General features: G+C 35.3%; 1 protein-coding gene across 1 annotated transcript in view; it reads left to right on the plus strand.

The window, feature by feature from the left end:
- LOC106459817 (O-acyltransferase like protein-like) overlaps nt 1–24,488 on the plus strand; it is a 45,053-nt gene that overhangs the window by 6,737 nt on the left and 13,828 nt on the right. Inside the window, exons 2-8 of the mRNA XM_022386361.1 lie at nt 12,178–12,362; nt 13,499–13,607; nt 15,688–15,787; nt 17,114–17,280; nt 19,046–19,228; nt 20,660–20,753; nt 24,022–24,114. Of these exons, the coding sequence (XP_022242069.1) occupies nt 12,178–12,362; nt 13,499–13,607; nt 15,688–15,787; nt 17,114–17,280; nt 19,046–19,228; nt 20,660–20,753; nt 24,022–24,114 (931 nt within the window). The remainder of the gene's footprint in view (nt 1–12,177; nt 12,363–13,498; nt 13,608–15,687; nt 15,788–17,113; nt 17,281–19,045; nt 19,229–20,659; nt 20,754–24,021; nt 24,115–24,488) is intronic.

Below are 24,488 nucleotides of genomic sequence, written 5' to 3' on the forward strand. Positions count from 1 at the left end.
CTTGTGTTATGTCCATCACAGGTATCGAAATCCGATTTTTTTAACGTCGTAGTTCTGTGGACTTACCCTTGAGATAATTGAAGGGGGGGCATATTGAATAATTGATTGAGATCCGAGGGATTAAATCCTTCCAGATATTTTGCGTTGCCACGAAGAATGAAATACTACTTTTTTCCATTAACAAGGTAAAATGCTCAGCGTTTGATACTATCGTAAGTATTCATGTTTTACAAAAAAAGTAATTTCAACCTTTATATTTCCAGGTGTCGCTGTTTCTCACGGCCTACGTGATCATACACTACTAGTGTTTATAATACTAATTTTTCATGTTTTATTTAAAGCATTAATAAAATAATTGAATGCTACAATACTCGGTATTTTTTTGTGTGTTTGTGTGTTTTGTGTCAAAATATAATACTTACATAAGACCGCTTAAAGTGATCCGTGGAACGAAACTACTATTATCGGAAGTAATTATTATTTAGCTGTATGCCTTTGTCTTTACTGTATCAAACTTAAAATTTGAAATAAATCCGTATATAAATGTCCAAACGTTAAAACCTGAAATAAATCCGTGAATAAATGTTCCGTTCCAAGTTCCCCCCCCCCCCAGTGGCACGGCGGTATGTCTGCGCAAATTACAACGCTAAAATCCGGGTTTCGATACCCGTGGTGGGTACAACACAGACTTGGTAGCTTTGTACTTAAATTCAAACAAACAAATGCCCAAGCGTTAGGTACTCAGAAGTAGAATATGTTTAACTGTTAGGTACTCGGAAGCAGAATATGTTTAACTGTTAGGTACCCGGAAGTAGAATATGTTTAATTGTTAGGTACCCGGAAGTAGAATATGTTTAACTGTTACACATGTGGGAACTACAGTTTGGCGGAGAAAATTAGTGTAAATGTTGCGCTAAAAAATTTATTTTCGAACGTGATCTTTTTTAATATTGACGTTGCGACTAAAATATACGTGATGTGTTATTAATGATGTTCTGCTAAAAACGATATATCAATTTTTTTTTTCAGTCACACGTACCAAGTTTAATATCTAAACAGTAATTTACCTGTAATCTTAATGATCTGCTACGTTCCAGTTGATTCCCTTGTGGGTATGACGACACACACACATGCTATTTACCTTTTCTCTTAATGATCTGTCACGTTTCACTTGATCCCCCCGAAGTTATTACGACACAAACATGCTAATTTACCTTTTCTCTTAATGATCTGTCACGTTTCACTTGACCCCACCCCCGAAGTTATTACGACACACACATGCTAATTTACCTCTAATCTTAATGATCTGTCACGTTCCACTTGATCCCCCCCCCAAGTTATTACGACACACACATGCTAATTTAATTTTTCTCTTAATGATCTGTCACGTTTCACTTGACCCCCCCGAAGTTATTACGACACACACATGTTAATTTACCTTTTCTCTTAATGATCTGTCACATTTCACTTGACCCCCCCCGAAGTTATTACGACACACACACATGCTAATTTACCTTTCTCTTAATGATATGTCACGTTTCACTTGACCCCCCGAAGTTATTACGACACACACATGCTAATTTGCCTTTTCTCTTAATGATCTGTCACGTTTCACTTGATCCCCCGAAGTTATTACGACACACACACATGCTAATTTACCTTTTCTCTTAATGATCTTTCACGTTCCAATTGATCCCTCCCCAAGTTATTGCGACACACACATGCTAATTTAATTTTTCTTTTAATGATCTGTCACGTTCAGGTTGATTTCCATTTGGTTATTACGCTAATTTAGGCGCTTGACTCGCAATCTGAGAGTCGCGGGTTCAAATCCCCGTCTCACCAAACATACTCGCCCTTTCAGCCACGGGGGCGTTATTATGTTACGGTCAATTCCACTATTCGTTGGTAAAAGAGTAGCCCAAGAGTTGGCGGTAGGTGGTGATGACTAGCTACCTTCCCTCTAGTATTTCACTGCTAAATTAGGGACAGCTAACACAGATATCCCTCGTGTAGGTTTGCGCGAAATTGAAACCAAACCAAAAACCACGCTAATTTAGCTTTTCTCTTAATTATCCGTCACGTTCCAGTTGATCACCCCCTCCGCGATTATTACGACACACACACACACATGTTAATTTTTAAATGATTTGTGGCGTTCAATTGATTTATTTGCAATTATTACTAGTTTAATTTTACTCTTTTTAACAATCCGTTACATTCAAGTTGACTCTTTCGTGGTTATTACGATACAAACACACACGATGTTATCTTGCAATCTTTGAAAAACCAAACGTTATTACCATTTCTACCTCGTGAATATCTTGATTAAAACCAACTATATACTGAACTATAGTATACATATATCAAATTATGAAGTTTTATTCTAATTAACACGTAAAAACTAAGTCGTAAATGTCGCGAAAATTGCCCTCCTTTGAAATATTCTGTTACAAATGGATATCTAAATATTCTAAAGTATTCATCCCTGTTTGCACTTTGCCATGAAATACAGCTCATGGCATGGTGTAGCTTATTAGTTAACTAGCCAAGGCTGTACATCAGAGGATACATGGTATGCCTCCCATTGTCGCAGAAACATGCTTCTCACTTTGGGACCAAGAGTTAGTGATGTTGACTAGCTGCTTCCTCTCTATCAGTTCAAAATTAGGATGGCTGTGCGCAGGTATCCCTTGTGTGGCTTTGCGCGAAAACTCAAAATACAAGAACTTAACAAATCAAATATTTCGATTCTAATTCATTGCAATATAAACATTATTGGTTGGACGATTTTGCTTGGCTCGCTACTTGTGGTCCGTGTAGGACATTAACAAGTTAACACTCCCCTCTGGTAGACAAAACCTGGTTAGTTACTGGTCTGAGAAAGCAAACAGTTGCACACTAGAAAACTGAAAAATGGGGCACTGAAGTGTATCTAGTTCAAACACTATATGCATGTTATATTATATTACGTATATTCAAGTTCTAAATGAAGATTATAATGAGATTTGTGTTGTGAATTATATGCTATCAGGTGGTTAAATCCGGGTTTATAGTGGACATCTAAAATATAACCTTTCCAGACCTTTTTAAGACATCTTCCCATTTCATCCTTACTATCTCCTTTTTTTAGTTGCCAGTTTACATCTTATTTACTCCCTTTCTTTTTAATTGCCAGATCATATCATCCTTACTCCTTTTTTAGATGCCAGTTCATGACTTCCTTACCCCCTTTTCTTAGTTGCCAGTTCATATCATCCTTACTCTTTTGCTTTTTAGTTGCCAGTTTATGATTTGTTTACTGCCTTTCTTTTTAATTGCCAGTTCATGGGTTTCTTACTGCATTTCTTTTAGATGCCAGTTCATATTTTCCTTTCTTTTTATTTTTCAGTTCATGTATTTCTTCTTTTCGTTTCAGTTGCCAGTTCATGTCTTCCTTATCAGAACATGTACTTCAAGTAATACTTTCACGCTGCACAGTTCATCAACCAAACGATAGTGCAAATATGATTTGAAACATTTTAAAACACATACAGCACGTGGGACATATCCCCCCCCCCCCACCAGTGGCATAGCGATATGTCTGCGGACTTATACAGCTAGAAACTGAGTTTCGATACTCGTGGTGGGCAAACAAACGTAAATATGGAAGTTAATAATGATGATGAACAAAAGTATGACGGCAACAGCAACAAACATCTGACTTAAGAGAAACAGCAACAAACATCTGACGTAAGTGAAACAACAACAAACATCTCATGTAAGTGAAACAGCTTCAAACATCTAACGTAAGAGACACAACAACAAACATCTGACCTAATGTGAAACAACAACAAACATCTGACTTAAGAGAAACAGCAACAAACATCTGACGTAAGTGAAACAACAACAAACATGTGACTTAAGAGAGACAACAACAAACTTATAATATTTCAACGTTTCATCTTCAGCAACATATATTGAACAAGGTAAAATGTTAGACACAAATATTTCTAAATTTGTAAAGTTCCAACATTTTATAAGGAAAAATTAATTACAAAGTAAAAAAGAATCAATTTAGAACATAGTTTAGGAATAGAGCACAACAAATGTTACAATATTACGCTTTTTAACGAAATTATACAAGCTATTTAGAACAAACTTAATTGTAGCAAAGTTGTGTTATTATTTAGAGTTGGGAGTTCATTTATATTTGACCCCTCCCAGTGGCACAGCGGCATGTCTGCGGACTTACAAAGCTAGAATCCGGGTTTCGATACCCGTGGTGGGTAGAGCACAGGTAGCCCATTGTGTAGCTTTGTACTTAATTACTAACAAATAAACAAATCATTTATATTTGATACCCTCTGTTTAAATAAAATCTCGTTATTTGGTGATCCAGATGAGATGAATTTGAAATTTTTTAATCACACAGTTCTGTTCAGTTTAGAACTAGCCATCGTTGGTTGAAGTTCTAAAACTGGATGTAAAACATATGGAGTATTTGACTGTGCAAATTAAATGCTTTTAAATCTGTTGCTAATTATTTATTGTTCTTTCTAAAGTAAGGAATGAGAACAGCAAGTTAAACTTTTGACTGGTCTCGAGTCCAAGCTCATTAAGGCCAGGGGTAAGGGAGAGGGGACGCCAAGATTCCCGGAAGACAGAAGTGTCTACGTGCTCTCTGGTGCATTCTAGGTAATTTACATCATTTACTGCTAGAGCGATCGGTAAACACTAAACATTAGACTTTTGCCACTTCAACCCATGTTCTAGTGGTTGAAATTGGTCATTTCATTAAATATTTAGACAGATATTAGAAACAAGATTATAGTTGCAATGATTAGACAAACCGGTGTCCATGAGGGAAAGTTAGTGATCAATAATTTATAAAGCGAGATTTTTAAAAGGTACATAATGGAATATTATGTATGTTCGTGCATGAACCTCTGCCTATCCTACTAGACATTTCCAGCTGATGCACGCTAGAATTTGTGTGCATCGTGACAATAATTTTGTCAGTAGATTTTAGATACCTCTTTTTAAGTATTAACGAAACTCTCTTTGACTTAATATATGCTAAACATGAAGGTTATAAAATTAATGTAATACTTAGACGTATTTTTGTTTGTTGTTAAGCACAAAGCTACACAATGGGTTATCTGTGCTGTGCTTATCATGGGTATCAATACCTAGTTTTTAGCATTATAAGAATCTAATTAAATCTATAAATTCTATAGTACAATACATGATCAGATTATTTGTATCAATGCAAAATAAGCTATGGGAAATAAGTTATTTCTGATTCTGTGACATCTGATACGTTTTCATTGTTGAAACAACTTGGAGAATTTTTGTCATATAATAACTGTCCCCCCCCCCCCCCGATTTCATTGTATCATTTCTGTCTCTGTCCACTTTAGGCGGCCATTTAAATTAGTTCACAAATAAAAGTAATACAAGAAGAAAGTAAAAATGTCTATTCTGCGTGATTCTAAGCAAACTGGAGAAAAGTGTCTACCCTTAAGGCGGATGGTGAAAGTAAAATCTTCTTATATGCTAATCCTTTTTTGATCGTCTGCTATTGTTATTTAAAGAGTTTGCACATTTTCGAGTTGCTCAGATACCTTCTTGTTCAAAAGAAGTTTTCGACTGGTCGACTGTCCGCCAATCAGATGTATTAAAGGAGCCTCAGATATGGACCAAAGCAGACAAGGCGTGCAAGTATTTTGAGTCCGAACCCAGCATTCCCACCCTTCTTCCAACATCTGGAATTGAATAAACTGAGGGATGGATGACAAATTTTACAATAAAAATATCTGAAATCCACCAAATGACAGCCAACTCTCATTTCTGTAAATTAAGGGATAAAAAGGGGGGTGACCGACAAATTTTAACTTTACAATAAAAATCGCTGAAATCAACCAAATGACAGCCAAATCTCATCCCCGTAAATTAAAATAAAAATAATAATAACAAAGCACGATATTTTGTTTATAAATTTATTTCATTTTAAACAAATCTTTGTAAGGTTTGAAAGTATCCTTCTCCTATACTTCATGTGAAGTCTATGTTTATGGACTTTTCGCGTCTTTGCTTGGATTGCAATGACGTTTGCGGTTACATACGGAGTCCTTCACCTTACCTCGTGGAATTGCAGGTAGAGAACATAAATTAAGCATACTCCTCGAACATACGACACTATTGGTCACTTGTATGACCTAGTTCCTTCAAGGCTTTCGTGTTACATGTACCAACAAGCCCTCTACTCTTTCAAACGGATTGGAAGAGATTATCCTTGGAAAAATCTGTATCAGTGTCGATCATCGACATGCCTTCTTACTGTTTTCGTAATGTATAGTCAAGAATTCACGCAGTTTTCCAAGGACGGAGATACTTTTCTAAGATTATCAACACAACTCCTTCACTCCTCCCAGTCACTGACCGCGTTGCTCAAGGCCTAGCTAATAGCAAGCATCGACTTTAGTTTTAATATCGTAATTATATGTCTAAATTACGTGTCTAATTATTACGAAGACTTGATACCAATAGTTCGTTGTACGTTTAGAAAAATAAATGCATTAAATTCCAATAAGAAAATCCTTAGTGGCTGCTTTCAAGTTTCATACATATGAAATAATGTTCTTTAGCTTTACGATTCAAGGTAACTTATTTACAATTCTATATGGTATTTCACTATTTGCTTTTGTAGAGGGGAGCATTGTATGAAAACTTTTTTTTTTCTTTGCCACTTGAGTGAGTTTTTGTACTCGTAGGCTTAAAAATATCGTTGGAGAAACATTATCACTGTAAAATATCTAAATTTGTTCAACTAATGTATTACACTTACAAGAAACAATGTATAGTGGATGTTTGTAGTTGGAAAGTCACTTATTATTTTTTGCTAATTCAAAAAAAAAGTATATTAGTGCCAGTTTCGTAAGCCTGATAAACGCTAAAACAAAAATGAAACAAACGGCGAAATAAGTTAGGCTTCAATTTTAAATAGAAATAGTCAGTTACGAATGAACATTATGCATGTATGTCGACATAAATATTTATACATTACCTTTATAAAACCACTTAAGTAACAATCGCAAAATTAATAATTTACGAGCAAAGTAAAAAATAAAATAAAATTACTACACGTTTCTTAAGAAAGTGGCCTTGGGAAAAGTCAACACGTGTCCCTCTATCGATTAGTAACGTACATTGCAAGTAGCTGAGTTGAATAATAAAATATTTTGCAAACTTAATAAATGCATCCGTAATTCTCGAAGACCAGTTTAAATGATAATTATTTAAATGAAAGTTAATTGGTAAGAAACTATTATTAGGATTTCTTACGTGATATTTATGAATATTAATTCGTAACTGTATTTCTTGTCTATTTCGCCAACATAAAAGTTGGCCCCCTGTAGCTCCGCGGAAAGTCAGTGGGCTTATAATGCGGTGGGAAGAGCAAAGATAGCCCATTATGTAGCTTTTTGCTTTGCAACAAACAGACATAAAACAGTTAAGACAAATTATGAAAGAGAGTGAACAATATCTATTATCAAAAAAGCTTTTCTAATTATGTCCTATATTCTTTATTTAAGTCATTCACTTCAAATAAAAAACAGAATTTATTTTATTTTTCTCTCGTAATTGTACTTGTGGAGAAGCCATTATTGGCGTAATCATATGCTATTCCTTTCTATCCATAATGGCGCTAAAACAGATGTCATGTGACTTATGCTTGCATAAAGTCTATATCCTGTCTGAAGTGAAGTTTCTAAAGTACAAATAAACTCCTGACTCTTCATTAGTTTACTATTAATCAGGAAAATAATTTAAACTCTATTCCTACTTCTTAATTTTATAAAGAAACTTATCTTTTTTTTAAGTCGGCTAACTAATCCAAATGAATAACACCAGGTGTATTCTCACATTTTTTTCTTCTGTCGAGTAAATTGATAAAGGGGCCATTTTATTGCTTTACAACATCTACGATTAGGTCACGCTTTTATTATTTACATTTCTCAAATGTCTAATAATGCTGCATAATAGCATATGTTCACTTTTGTAAAAGTTCAGCGTATTTTCTGATAGGGCCTTGTAATGACCATGTCAGGCTGCATATCGACAGATCCCGGGTTCGAGCACGCGATATGCCGTTGAAATTTCTCTTCACTTTCAGTTGGTTTAAAAGTGACAGCCAATCTTACTATTCAGTTAAGAGTAGTCATACAAACTTATAGGTGCCGCTGACTGTTTTTCCTCCTTCTGGCCGGTAGTTCTAAATTAGGGACTGCCATACTAAACATAGGGGTGGGTGGATGTCTTTGATTTAATTGTTTAGCCCATGTGTTGCATAAGGTATCTTTCAGGTTGAACTAGCAACGACCACATTGTTATGACAGTATTGTAGTGGATTTTTCAGAATGATGCAAATATTTCTAGAAATAACAAAATGCGATACATTTTTGAGGCTATACTGAGAAACAACGGATCTTTGAAGTTGAAATTTTGAAAAATATAATGCGTTTCAGGACAGAGAGAGCAGATTTCCAACGAAGATTTACCCCAGGCAGTGCCAGTATATTTAGAGCCCAAAGGCACAAGGCAAAGATTATCGATATGCACACCACCTCGCCATTAGACGAAAAACAAAATAAAGTAAAAATTCCCATTGAAAGCACGATGTACACTGCACATATAAATAAATTCATCCTCGTGCAGACCAATTGATGAATATACATATAAATATAAAGATACATACGTTCTTTGTTATTAATATATATACTTGGATTTGTTATGTTGTTCGAATGCCTGACACCAGACTGCCGATTAAGCTGTTTTGCTCTGAATTAGCCCACCTAAAGCGTATACAAGGAGGTCAGAGAAATTCTCCAAAACCAGTTTAAATGATAAGTATGCAAATAGAAGACAACTGAAAAAAACAACAACAACTATTATTCGGATTTCTTACGTTGTATATATATAGAAATTAATTCATAACTTATTTTTCTTTGTTTCGCCAACATAAAAGTTGTTATTGTATTTTGAAGCTGGAGTAGTCTTATTTTTAAATATTTATTGTGTACTCTTAAGCGTTAGCTATATTTCTTTAATACGTCTGTGTTATTAAATTATTTGTTTTTCAGTCTTTTTTTTCAGATATTCGCAGAAACCTGTCTGTTATCCTCAATTTCGAATGGTAGACAACAGGGCAGGGTCAGATTAAAAGATATTTGGGTCCTGGGCACAGAGAACATGGAGCTCCCATATAAAACCACACATGTAATGAGTATGTTTCTGTCAGTTACACTGTTATAAATAACCCTAGCAGTCGTGCGATATTTTCCTCCTTGTGGACAGGGCAGTTTTTTGGTGCTTCGCATGGGTGGAAGCCTGAGTCCCCTAGTTGCCTGGGGGCCCAGGCCCTACAGGCCCATGCATTATCTTGGTCCTGCTAGTCAACAACTGTCTCCTCTAACACTTGGGCTACTCTTGTCTGACCGAATTGTGAGAATACACTGTTACTTTTGTAGCATATCCAAGTACCCAAGTTTGTAATACAGTTTTTTTTGCAGCAATAGGACGCGAGCCACGAATCCCTGGATTTAATAATGAATAAGTTTGTTTGTTTCAAAGCTATATAAAGGGCTATCTGCGCGTAGCTGTCCCTAATTTTGAACTGACCAACTCGTGGGCTACGCTTGTTTTACCGAATAGTAAAATTTGACCGTCAACTCATATAACGCACCCACAACCCTAAAGTGCAAACCGCGTTTATTTGTCATAATTTTGTGGCTAAAGTATGTCTTGAGATCATCTTGACATACTTATTTTACTACTGAATAATTTAGACAGATATATTTTGGCTTATACATTATATTGAAGCATTCTTAAGTAAGACGTCGGTTTGATGTGTAAATTACCTTTAGACAGAAGTATGAAATATGTCTAGGACTAGAATTGTCTCGTTTCTCCGCTGAACAATAAAATCTCACTGTCTAATTCATAATTACCCTCGCCCGTGGAAGGAGGGGGTTGAAGGCATTGCAATCGGGTCCGTGTGTATGTGTGTGTGTGTGTGTCTGTCTGTGTTTCCGTGCGCGTATCTCGAAAAACTAATGTTTTGTTTGAATTTAAGCCCAAAGCAACACGATGGGCTATCTGTGCTCTGCCCACGACGAGTCGAGTGCCCTAACCACCTGGCCATGACGGGCCCCGTAACATTAGAGATCCCGCCATACGAATAACACGCAAAATTCTGGCTTCTCTAGAGAAGTTTTTACAGTTTTTATTAACAGGCTATACGACGTTTCCGCTCTATTCTGTGTAACTAAAACGTCCTACAATAATAATTTTTTTCTCAATAAGAGAAAAAGGCATTTGTTATATTAACGTTTATTTTATTGTAGTTTAACAAATGAATTAAACCAAAAATAAAAAATCGCGGATCTTGTTTGTAGTGAGATGAAAGTGGAGTTTTGTAATTAGTCAGTAAGCACATTTTGTTATGTATTGTATGGTCAATAAGCACATTTGGTTATGTATTGTGTGGTCAATAAGCACATTTTGTTATGTATTGTGTGGTCAATAAGCACATTTTGTTATGTATTGTATGGCCAATAAGCACATTTTGTTATGTATTGTGTGGTCAATAAGCACATTTTGTTATGTATTGTATGGTCAATAAGCACATTTTGTTATGTATTGTGTGGTCAATAAGTACACTTTGTTATGTATTGTGTATTCAGTAAGCACATGTCGTTATATATTGTGTGGTCAGTAAGCATATTTGTTATGCATTGTGTGGTCAGTAAGCACACTTTGTTACGTATTGCGTGGTCAATAAGCACATTTTGTTATGTTTTGTGTGATCAGTAAGCACATTTTGTTATGCATTGTGTGGTCAGTAAGCACACTTTGTTACGTATTGCGTGGTCAATAAGCACATTTTGTTATGTTTTGTATGATCAGTAAGCACATTTTGTTATGCATTGTGTGGTCAGTAAGCACACTTTGTTACGTATTGCGTGGTCAATAAGCACATTTTGTTATGTATCAAATCTGACCACATTCTGCCTTTAAAAGTAATTTCTCACCTAAATTATCAAATCGAATGTTACATTTTTTTTCTACCAACCTAAGACGAAAAAAAAAATCACGTGACATGTACGCACATTTCAAGGCTTATTTTCACATTATCATTCAGTTTGTTTTATCTGGCTCAGGTGAAGAAAAACAAATATTCCTCTTTAAAAAGCAGAAACGCAGCATTAATGATTTTTCTCTTCCGTGTTGTTGTCAAGAATTCAGAAGTACAAAGATGACCCTTTCAAATTTTTTGTTACGATTCAGAGAACAGCTTCAATGGTAAAGGTAGAGCCATGGAAACAATCCCAAATGTTTTTAACAGTTGAACGTTTCGGAATTATACCTACTTCATCTTCGGCAAATTTTCAGTTTCCCACTTTGCTTCATTCAAATAGCTTTGTTTAAATAAATATTTTAATTTCCGGAAACTTTCACACATTTTAATGTTAGTTCAGTATGTTGACAATTTTTATATTTATTTATTACCAAAAATTTGATGAAGATGGAATGTGTATAATTCCGAAACGTCCAGCTGTTAAAAATACATAGGATTGTTGGCATGGCTTTACCATTTATCGTTAGGCTTCGTTTTTCGCCAGATGTGTTAAGAATAACTCTTCTATGGTATCTCTGTCTTGATGAGGCTGGAACCTTTGTCCGCCTTTCATTTGACATGACACTTTTGTATTTCAGTGGATTGCGAAACCTTCTTGTCATATTCACGTGTATACATACCTGTTATAACTGACAGGTATGTATTCACGTGTATACCTACCTGTCAGTTATAACTTTAAATCTTATCTGTATGATATAAATTATAACATGAACGAAACATTTCAACCGAACCCCCTCGGTGTTTCAGAATTACGGTTATTGAAAATAAATGGAGTATCTAAACTGGACTGTTTATTTCACCTGCAGCCAGATATCAGTTTGATGTTCTGTAACATATATTGGCATATTCTGTTCTATATGTTTGTTATTTACAAACTTTATTACACAAACACAGTTCTCCGATACACAGCATTTTTTAAATGATCTCAACAATGTGCCCTCAACTTGTATTATCAGTATACACTTGTTGGATTATGTATCTTTTGTTGTTTTCAGTGATCGATGCTCTCGGTAAGCCCTCTAGCGGTATATTGGAAGGAAATGTGATATTTCTTGGCTATTACTCGGAATGCCTGGAGACTACTGCTGTTTTACCAGGAAGTACAAGAGGCCTTCGGCAGTTTTGGGGAAAATATTGTTTACCAACTTTGTCATCCAAATACACCACTTCAGCGCCTCAGGTGAGTTGGGAAATAGAGTAAAAATTATTCCCTAACAAAATAGGAACAAGGAAATACTTGGAAGCAACTGTAGAAAAGAAAATAGGAAAACATTTACGTATTTTTGTTCTTTTTTTTTATAAAAAACAGTTTGTCTAATTTGTTCGTTCCGTATAATTTTGTATACATCAGTCAATTCGAACTCGGAATTTCACCCCCTACAATATTAATTATACAAGATACTGAATTTTTCAAGTAAAAGAGTAAATATATCTTATTACAGTGAAATATAAATCGTTCTTGTTTTTCAACATGTATATATTACATATATTAGAAACAACATCTATTAACTTAGTGCTAACAGAAATCAACAGGTAGGTTTGACGAGAAGTTTCGAAAGGTTCTTGTTTTTTTGTTTATATTTTAGATCAATAAAGAGAACCTCCGGTTAAAAGTGTTAATTTACCGTTAAAAAAAAAACAATACAAAGTTCACACTTAGTGTTAATTTAACAGACGAGGCTAGTAATTCTCGTCGATTCATGACAAAAGCTCTTTGTTTATTAAATGTGGACGTCCATATTTTACAAAACAATAACCAAATAACAAGAATACCATAACCATTTCGAAGTTTCTATGCGGTTTTGACTCCTTTTTACTTCACCATTTATTATAAGAGGCCTAATGGCATTTCTTTGGTTGGCTGTCCCCAAGCTGCGCTGATGAGCCTTGAATAGACGAAATTGCAGTCCAACAGCAGAGAGTATAGCCAATCAAAGAATACATTAGGCCTCTACGTCACAGATTCTCTTTTCAGTTTCATCACTGGTGAAAAGGAAAATAAGTATTTAACATATATATATATATATATAATCATTTCGAAATTGTTCCTTTGCGCATAAGAAAGGTACTTATTGTTGCGGGCTTTTGTATTATTTGCTTCTTTGTATGTTTGTTCAATAGAAAGGTACTTATTGTTGCGGGCTCTTGTATTATTTGCTTCTTTGTTTGTTTGTTCAATAGAATAACATTAATCTTCTGATTCAGTTTTATAAATCTGTTGAATTATGAGATGGGTTGCTCTTCTGTTGAACTTAAAACTGAGAGTGAACTTTTGTTGGTTTTTAAACATTCTTCTTCTATTTTGTATATATTTAGGAGATACCAGGACCATCTTACGAGATATTAACGTCGAATAGCCCGAAGATTGGACTCTGTGTACCGTCAACGTGTTCTTTAACAGATGTCTCAATAGGGTTTAACAGAGGTTGGCCTTGTCGTATTAATGTAGACAGATTATGATCCTTGTATTCTGAAGTTTCAACATCAATTAAATTTGACATATTTATTTAATCACGACAAAGAAGTATATTTTCATGGGAAATTAAAAAATTTATTCACTTTTTATACCATTTGTTTTTAGATAAAAGAAAGAGCTTATAAAAAAAAAGATTAATAGAGATATACAGGGTGATGCTACACTCTCGTGCCATCATGATTTTTCTACCTCCTGCCATTCTACGACACATATTGTACCCCTCCTGGTGGGTCAATAGTAACTTATAATGCTGAAATCCGGGACGAGATTTCTTGCGGCGGACAGCCCATTTTGTAGCTCTGTGTTAATAAATAACGGAAAATCTACACCTTCTTGCGGTGTTAATGACATCTCAACCAGGTTATAGAAGTTTGTTTGTAGTTAAGCACAAAGCTACACAATGGACTTTCTGTGCTCTGCCTACCATGGGCATCGAAACCCGGTTTCTAGCGTCGTAAGTTCGCTGTGCTACTGGGGTTATAGTAGTAATAAATAAATAATAGTGAAATAAAATGAAGACTTAGAAATATTGTGGTAGTATGTGAGTTGCACCACCCTGTAAAGTTTTGAAGTTGAAAGCTTTATGTAAGGGAACATTTTTGAGTACAGAATTAGAGGATGTATAACTCAATAAAATAAATTTTTCGTTATTTCTTTCCTTACAATTATAAGTACTAACAGAGACCCGCAAAACATTTCCAGCCAAATTAGTATCTTTATCGTAACATTACTTCTTTAAATATAACATTTCTAGCACAATACAAACGAATTATAATCGTAGACAACGAAATGTGTAAATCCACTTGTATATAGACCGTACTTTATAAAACTTCAACTTATGTTAGGCCTAAGTTCGATAAAGAGATAAATTAACACTGTAACCTGTGTACGTTTTTTTATTTACTTTAGTTTAGTTAGGACTAAACTTTATTGTACTTTATACTATCGATAAATAAACTTATTATGCTATTCTACTACCTAACGTCAAACCTTTTTTTAAAACCTTTGATAAGTTTTTATTATTCTGTTGTACAAAATGGTTAGTAAAGTATATTTACATTCCCCTTTTGTTGTTACTTCTTGTTTCTTATAGCAATTGTAGCGACTTCATCACCGAGCTTTGCAGCTCTCTGGCGCAGGCAGACTGTTTGTCGTCGAGTGAATAATGCGCCTGCGCGGTTTTTCTTGGGGAAACATTCTAACTACGCTTGCTTATGCAGCAGGTTCTCGGTCAGAAAGCGTAACGGTCGTACATACAAACAAGCAGAATAATAGTATAGATTATTTTATTACAAGTTATAGCTTTTACAGTAAGTTTTGTTTGGTTGTTTGTAATTAAGCACAAAGCTACACAATTGGCTATCTGTGTTCTGCCCACCACGGGTATCGAAATCCGGATTCTAGCGTTGTAAGTCCTCAGACATACCGCTGTGCCACTGGGGGACTTTTCAGTAAGAAATAATATTGTAGCACAGGTACGTTTCGATCACTGATAAGAAAAGGGAAAAGTCCAGAATTTATTTTATTCAAAACTTTTCAGACATCTAATAAAGGCCAATCATTACGTTTCCGGAATCAAAACAAAAACCGTCTTTTAGTATTTATTTGTTTTTGTTTTTGAATTACCAGTTACATTTTTTTACAGTAAGGAATAATATTTTATAGAACGGGAACGTTTCGATCACTGGTCTACTTCAGAATGATCCCACCAATCATCGAAACTTCGTACCTAAAAAAAATATTCTTCCTCACTAAAGCTGTAACTTGTAATAAAATATATTTTTATTTCTCAACAGATCAGTGGTACTAGCACATTTAAAACAGGATATAATAACTACAATGTGAATTATTTCCCCAAAACGCTGTCTCCCCTTTTTTTTTTAATATAAAACTTCGTGTACCGAAGAAAATATCTTAATTGTACTTTTTTATTGAAAACAAGAAAAATCTAATTTGTCTTCCTGCCTAAGCTTGATTAATAAATGTATACAGTGAAAACCATAATTAACAAAATCTTAATTATTTCAAGCTTTGCAACGAGTGTCACGTGGTTGGACGGCAACAATATCTCATTGTTACACGAAGGAGGCAAACAGATTATCCGACGATGCCGCAGCAGTTTCAGTCATGTAAGTGTGTCTAAGAAATACTCTTCAGAACATTGGTGGGCAACCCTCGAGGGGCGTGTGTGTGCGTTAGAGCACTCGACTCGCAGTCTGAGGGTCGCGGGTTCGAATCCCCGTTCTACCAAACATGCTCACCCTTTCAGCCGAGGAGGCGTTATAATGTGACGGTTAATCCCATTATTCGTTGGTAAAAGAGTAGCCCAAGAGTTGGCGGAGGGCGGTGATGAGTAGCTGTCTCCCCTCTAGTCTTTCACTGCTAAATTAGGGACGGCTAACGCAGATAGCCCTCATATAAGCTTAAAAACAAACCCTCGAGGGATCAACCAGAAAATCATCTGTAAGCTAAAGTTTTTGGTTCGTATGTAACTTATCTTATTTAAATGTATCGTGTTTGGTTTATGGCTGGTAAAGGCGGACTTTGCGGCCCTTTAGGGTGTTTGAAGGTAGCACGTGCCTCCCACGGATTAATTGGTTTGTTTTGAATTTTGCGCAAAGCTACGCGAGGGCTATCTGCACTTGCCGTCCCTAATTTAGCAGTGTAAGACTAGAGGGAAGCCAGCTAGTCATCACCAACCACCGCCAACTCTTGGGCTACTCTTTTTACCAACGAATAGTGGGATTGACTGTTACATTATAACGCCCCCACGGCTGAAAGGGCGGGCATGTTTGGTGGGACGGGGATTCGAACCCGCGACCTTCAGATTACGAGTCGAGCGCCCTAACTACCTGCCTATGCCGTGCCCGTACCAAATCAATATTTTTTTTAGAAAAACAACAAACGCGATTATATTTTGTTAACTGTGCAGAAAGGTCTTTTCAATTATATGCATTATGTTTCGGTTGAAAGTAAATTAAACAATGCAAAGAAGGAGAAGCATATATTGTGTATATATATATATATATACCTTTGTAGGACACTGTTGTCATATATATTTAACAATACGTTGTATATATACCTTTGTAGGACACTGTTGTCATATATATTTAACAATACGTTGTATATACACCTTTGTAGGACACTGTTCTCATATATATTTAACAATACGTTGTGTATATATATATATACCTTTGAAGGACACTGTTCATTTATATATTTAACAATACGTTGTGTATACACCTTTGAAGGACACTATTCTCATATATATTTAACAATACGTTGTGTGTATACCTTTGTAGGACACTGTTCTCATATATATTTGACACTACGTTGTGTATACACCTTTGTAGAACACTGTTCTCATATATATTTAACAATACGTTGTGTGTACACCTTTGTAGGACACTGTTCTCATATATATTTAACAATACGTTGTGTATATACCTCTGTAGAACACTTTTCCTGGTAATCATCGGTCTAATCATCCTTGGCACAACCTTTGACATATTCTCTAACATTGTCCAGCAAACGGACTTGTGGTTTAGGAAAACAGAAGAGGCAGTAACCCCGAAGATGAATACATCATCCAAAGTTATATGTGAACAAGAAGAGCATTCAGGTACATATATAAACCTAAGCTGTCACAGTTATGTATGTTTTCACCGTAATAATAACATAATTCAAGTTTGATGGTTGAATGAATGCAACACAAGTTTGAAATTCAAAACAAAACAAATGTGTTAGTTAATGCAATGTTATTGTACTAAATCTTATACATTTTTACATGAACATAATCAAAATATGACTTGGAAATACAACACTGTATTTACTACAGAAGTTGTTTGATATGACTTGGAAATACAACAATGTATTTACTACAGAAGTTGTTTGATATGACTTGGAAATACAACAATGTATGGACACAGAAGTTGTTTGATATGACTTGGAAATACAACAATGTATTTACTACACAATTTGTGTGATATGACTTGGAAATACAACAATGTATTTACTACAGAAGTTGTTTGATATGACTTGGAAATATAACAATGTATTTACTACAGAAGTTGTTTGATATGACTTGGAAATACAACACAAACAACTTCTGTAGTAAATACATTGTTATATTTCCAAGTCATATCAAACAACTTCTGTAGTAAATACAAATATGACTTGGAACTACAACAATGTATTTACTACAGAAGTTGTTTGATATGACTTGGAACTACAACAATGTATTTACCACAGAAGTTGTTTGATATGACTTGGAAATACAACAATGTATGGACACAGAAGTTGGAAAGTTTTTATCCATGTGTTGTTGCTTGTATTCTTCTTTTAGAAAAAAATAGTGCCATGTCTTATCTACAAAACTTTTTGTATATACTTCAGAAATGAAAGAGCTTGAATTGTAAAAGGAAATAATGTACGATTAATGGAAAAACTTGAACTTTACGGGGAAATAATGTACGATTAATGGAAAAACTTGAACTTTACGGGGAAATAATGTACGATTAATGGAAAAACTTGAACTTTATGTGGAAATAATGTACGATTAATGGAAAAACTTGAACTTTACGGGGAAATAATGTACGATTAATGGAAAAACTTGAACTTTACGGGGAAATAATGTACGATTAATGGAAAAACTTGAACTTTACAGTGAAATAATGTACGATTAATGGAAAAACTTGAACTTTACGGGGAAATAATGTACGATTAATGGAAAAACTTGAACTTTACGGGGAAATAATGTACGATTAATGGAAAACCTTGAACTTTACGGGGAAATAATGTACGATTAATGGAAAAACTTGAACTTTACAGTGAAATAATGTACGATTAATGGAAAAACTTGAACTTTACGGGGAAATAATGTACGATTAATGGAAAAACTTGAACTTTATGTGGAAATAATGTACGATTAATGGAAAAACTTGAACTTTACAGGGAAATTTATTATATACTAGCTGGAGTACCCGTCCTCTGGACGTAAGTTATGTAAATTCATGATTAACGAAAGGTTATCTTAGGAAATAAAAAGTTGCTTCCCTTATAGGTAATTGTAAAAAAAACGCAAAGAACGTCCATAAAAACTGCAAAACACAAAATGTGAAATCGTAACTTTGCATGCATTTCCGCATAGACCTAACAAACCTTCATGCCACATTTGGTGAATATCCATCAACAGGGGGCGAAGTAGTGGTAAAAAAACGCAAAAAACGACCATCAAAATCGCAAAACGCAAAGCTAAATATCTGTATGTATCTCCCCCATGGACCTAATGAATCTCCATACCAATTTGGGCGAAGATCCTGCGAAGTAATTACATGGACATACAACACTATTATATTTATATAAATGTATTCATATGTCTTTATTAGGGTTTACACACAAAGTCAAGCAAGTGATGATAGCATTATCCCTGAAGAACAATTTACAGAAGATCTTGAGTACTTCGAGAACAGAAGAGTCTATTGATGTGTTACACGGGATCCGGTTTTTAACTATTATTTGGATTATCACTGGACATTCCTGCTCTTTCGCTCTTCGATGGCTGTTCTTTAGTGAGTATTCATGGAAAGCTGTTTTAAAAACTCGTAAAAATTACGTAATATTTACAGTTTGTTTACGTAAGAACAGTGGCGTACGTGTGGAAACTACTCTATGGCACTTCTAGAAACATTAAATTGTATGACGTGTAACTCCAAGTCGGCGATCCACGATCCTTTTAACATAGCAAATATAATATATATAAATAACAGGCTTAACACCTTTTCAATACATTATTTTAAGATTATCTAATGTGGTTTTCAATAAGGAGAGTGCATAAATACAATTAATATCCTGGATACTCTAATGGCTCAGAAGGAGATGGAAGAGGGGGAATGTCCCTCCCTAGGGAAAAATTGGAAGAGGGAATGTCCCTCCCTCGGGAAAAATATAAACGTAAGTAAGGTTTTGTTTGTTTGTTTGTTTAAGCTACTCAAGAGTTATCTACGCTAGACGTCCCTAATTTTGAAATGACAGACTAAAGGAAAAACAGCTAGTCAATAGCACTCACCATCAACTCTTGAGCTACTTTCTTCTGGCTGAAAAGTGGGATTTGATCCTTACTCCTACAATGCACCAACAGCGCCAAACCGGAGAGTGCATTTTTTTATCTTTCGGGATGCTAAGTGGAACCCGTAGATCCATAATCTGGCGCGCTAACTACTAGAAAGACCAGTCGTATTGTAATATTTCATTGTATTGTTAAGATCAGTCGTACTGTAAAGTTTCATTACATTGTTAAGACTAGTCGTATTGTAATGTTTCATTACATTGTTAAGACCAGTCGTGTTGTAATGTTTCATCACCATTACAACACGACTGGTCTTAACAATGTAATGAAACATCACAACACGGCTGGTCTTAACAATGTGTTGAAACATTACAACACGACTAGTCTTAACAATGTAATGAAACTTTACAGTACGACTGATCTTAACAATACAATGAAATATTACAATACGACTGGTCTTAATTATCATTACAACACGACTGGTCTTAACAATGTGTTGAAATGACATAAAGTTTTTGATTCTTCACTCCTTTTTTGTACTCAAACTAATTTTTTAAGTTATCGTATTCACAATACCAAGGTATTAAAACTAAACACGAAACCCGATCTGTTGTTCAGTTCACCACTTGTCACTTAATTGTATTCCACTCATCACCAGGAACCATGGACAAGGGTAAACTGAAAGAACAAGACTAGGGATCTTATAGTTATGGAAGATGGATTATATGTATATAAATGTCGCTTTATTGTGGTGAGGAAAATAAAACTAAAAACACCATACACACACACATATATATATAACATGTTTCGTCTTGAATGGTGCATTGCAGTTGGCAACAGCTGACGTAATACTACTAGAAAAATAAATTTAAATATTCTTGCTTAAGCTTAATAACAATGATTCTCAAAAACGTTATTTTCGTTCCTGATGTAGGATCTTCTATAGGCATTGGATATATTGCCCAGTCGCTTTGGCTTCAGCCATTAGTAAATGGTACTTTGTCCGTGGACACGTTCTTCTTTATAAGGTGAGTTCATTAGTTTGTCAACATTCACGACACAGTAATATGATACACCAAACCTACCCTTCTGTAACTTACTTTCTAAACTATTCAGAACTAGCTGGAGTACCCGTCCCCTGGACGTAAGTTATGTAAATTCATGATTACTGAAAGACTATCTTAGGAAATTAAAAGTTGCTTCCCTTATATGCAATTGTAAAAAACGCCCATAAAAACTGCAAAACACAAAATGTAAACCACAACTTGTCATGTATCACCGCATAGACCCAACAAACGTTCATGCCTCATTTGGTGAAGATTTATCAACAAGAGGCGAAGTAGTAGTAAAAAAAAAACGCCCAGAAAAACTGCAAAACACAAAATGTAAACCACAACTTGTCATGTATCACCGCATAGACCCAACAAACGTTCATGTCTCATTTGGTGAAGATTCATCAACAAGAGGCGAAGTAGTAGTAAAAAAACGCCCATAAAAACCGCAAAACGCAAAATTTGTATGTATCTTTCCATGAACCCACCTTGGCTTGGCTGCTTTAGATCAGTTGCTTAGAAATGAGGTGTTTTCTCAGAAATCATAGCCAAATTTCGGCTGTCTCTGTGTTCTCATTGGACTGTTTAGATCCAGCAACTTGGAAAGTTGGTCTTTCGAGGTTGTTGACCCGACTTTCCCACGGGGAAAACAGAATGTTGATTTTACAGTGATCTGTGTGATTGGTGGAAACAAATAGAGTAAAGAAATTATTCTGTGTGATTGGTGGAAACAAATAGAGTAAAGAAATTATTCTGTGTGATTGGTGGAAACAAATAGAGTAAACAAATTATTCTGTGTGATTGGTGGAAACAAATAGAGTAAAGAAATTATTCTGTGTGATTGGTGGAAACAAATAGAGTAAAGAAATTATTCTGTGTGATTGGTGGAAACAAATAGAGTAAAGAAATTATTCTGTGCTTTACCTTCAGCGGCATTTCTTTCTTTCTCTCTCTTTTCAGTCGCGTGCCAGATTTAGTCTTTCCTCGTTATTTTACTGTAGTCTTAGTTTTGATATAGTTGTGTAATTTGTATTATCAGAGTAATCTGAACGAAAGAAAGAAAGAAAATACAGGCAGAGAAAGAGAATATTGATTCAAATGAACAATAATTTTTTCTACATTTATTTCCTTTCGTTGTTTTTATCTGTTATTTGAATTTTTGTTTTTTTACAGTGATGATCCCAGACTACTTCAGCAGCTCACCTGCGACTCTCTGTTTACTATTATTTTAAAACACCTGTGCGTAATTCTTCATTTTAGAATGTTGCACTAGTTTTGTTTGAGTTTGACTGTTTCTTTCAGAATGTTCGCATAAAGTATAGTTCAACAAAGGGCTATCAGCAAATTTTGAACTGGCAGGCTAGAAGGAAAGCATCCAGTAAACAAAAACCATCACCAACTCTTGGACTACTATTGTCTGACTGTATAGTTGGATTTGACTGTCACTTTTATAGCGCAACCGCTGATCCAAAGTGCGGAACGTTAACCCTACGATTCATAATCCGAGCACGCTAACTACTAGGCCCGACTTGTACGAAAGAGAATTCAACTGTACAGATCTTACTCACTATTCTTCTCTTCTGTCTTCAAACTAACCTGCCCCCCCCCCAATGGCACAGCGGTATGTCTGCAGACTTACAACGCTAGAAACCGGGTTTCGATACCCGTGGTGGGCAGAGCACAGATAGCTCATTGTGTAGCTTTGTGCACAATTCCAAACAAACAAACAAAAATCAAACTAACCATCCCTAAGTAAACCCTGAAGCCATTGTAAATCAACGTACTATTACATATAATTTTTAAAGGCATTTTATTTTAATTATAGAGGTTGAGTACGTTATTTTAATACGATTTTAAAGTCTCAGCACTTCGTTACAGTCCATGTCGCCACGTCCGGTCATGTTCTATCTGAAGACTGTGCACCTTGATAATGACCCTCAGTGACTCAGCGGTAAGTCTGGAGACTTATAACGTTAGCAACCGTTATGTAGCTTTTTGCTTACCAATAAACAAACAAAAAAACAACATTTTGATAATAGACCCGCAGATTAGTTTCCACAGCAAAAAGCTCCGTCATAGGGCTGTTATATCCAAAAAGCACAACCCACTTTCTGCATGCTTTTCGTAATCTATCTCGTGTACGAGGACGACTATTTCCCAGCGCTCGTTTCAACAATCTAATCGCATAATTGTCCATAGGCGCTGCATCCGGCCACTTGACATGTATGTCTTCGCATGGAATAGCACGAATACCCGTTTAATTTGCCAGCTGCTTAAGGTATGCGACTGTTGAACAGATATATCGTGGAAGCTGCTTGTGTGCTCATGACTTCTATCGTTTTTCCAAACAGACTCGTGGTTTTTCGTATGTTACAAAAAATTGTACTTGCTTACCACACTCGGAGTACGAATTGTTGCAGGTCTCTTTCTAGGTGGTTCTTAAGTCCCAAGTTGATCCATTTTCCTTTGTTTTCCAATGCCGTCAAGTAGAAGGAATATCCCCGCCTTAGAAGTCCTAGAAATTCTAAATTCTCGATTTGAACACATCTTTATGACCTGAATGTATATACATTTTGCATTGTTACACACCCTTCCCAAAAGTGATTATTTTCTGATGGCATTACACTAGCTACCAAATCCCAATATCAAAATTTCGTTCTGATACAATCCGTTCCACTGCTTTAGGCTGTTTGTAACGTCACTTGATTTGTATATTCAAAATGATTTAATCTCACGTATTCAACCCTTGTATATGACACAATCATTATAAAACTGAATTCCAGTACTGATAACTGGAGTAATTTTGAATGAATAATGTTACATTGAGATCCTCATACTATTATTGGCGTTATCAACTATTATTTAACCCGTTATTGTTGACGACTAATGTTACAATGAGATCCTCATACAGTTATTGGTGTTATCAACTATTATTTAACCCGTTATTGTTGACGACTAATGTTACAATGAGATCCTCACACTGTTATAAGAATTATTAACTGCTATTATTAAGTATCTCGTAGAATGCTGGTGTTGTTATAAATGTTAGTATATGCTGTTGTTCGTGACGCACATCAGAAAAGAAAAGTTATATTCAAAATCTATTAGCCTGTCGATAAGATCTTTTAACGAGACTAAAGAAGCACTACCGTAAATTTATTGTCTTTACGAGTGTTTAGTGTTATGTAAACATAGGAATGTATGTATGTCTATATGTATATATATATGTATTCTGTTTATCAAGTGGGTTCCTGGTAACATTACTGACACTGAAACAACTAAAAAAGTCAGAGGGAAAATTTCAACTGGGTGTTTTTTACATTCATCGTTACTGGCGGTAAGTGAAAGTTTTCTGTTTCGTCTCGTACTTTTCTGTTTCTCTACGTGATGTTAATCTCGATGTTCCGTTTCGAGTCAACTTAACCTGTGAAGATTAGCAAAGCAGAGTAGTAGACATTAATATTTTCAGAGATCGAACCTCGAATTTTAACATTTTTTTAAGCCTTGAAGTTTACTACCGAGTCACCAGGAGGATAAAATAATTTAGTTTGTTTGTTTGTAGTTAAGCACAAAGCTACACAATGGGCTATCTGTGCTCTGTCCACCACGGGTATCAAAACCCGGTTTCTAGCGTTTTAAGTCCGCAGATATACCGCTGTACCACTCGGGGGGGGGGGGGCAAATAATTTAAAAGTTAACCTAAAAATAATA

Source organism: Limulus polyphemus, unplaced genomic scaffold (genome assembly GCF_000517525.1).
Source record: "Limulus polyphemus unplaced genomic scaffold, Limulus_polyphemus-2.1.2 Scaffold664, whole genome shotgun sequence".
NCBI classification, from domain to species: Eukaryota; Metazoa; Arthropoda; class Merostomata; order Xiphosura; family Limulidae; genus Limulus; species Limulus polyphemus.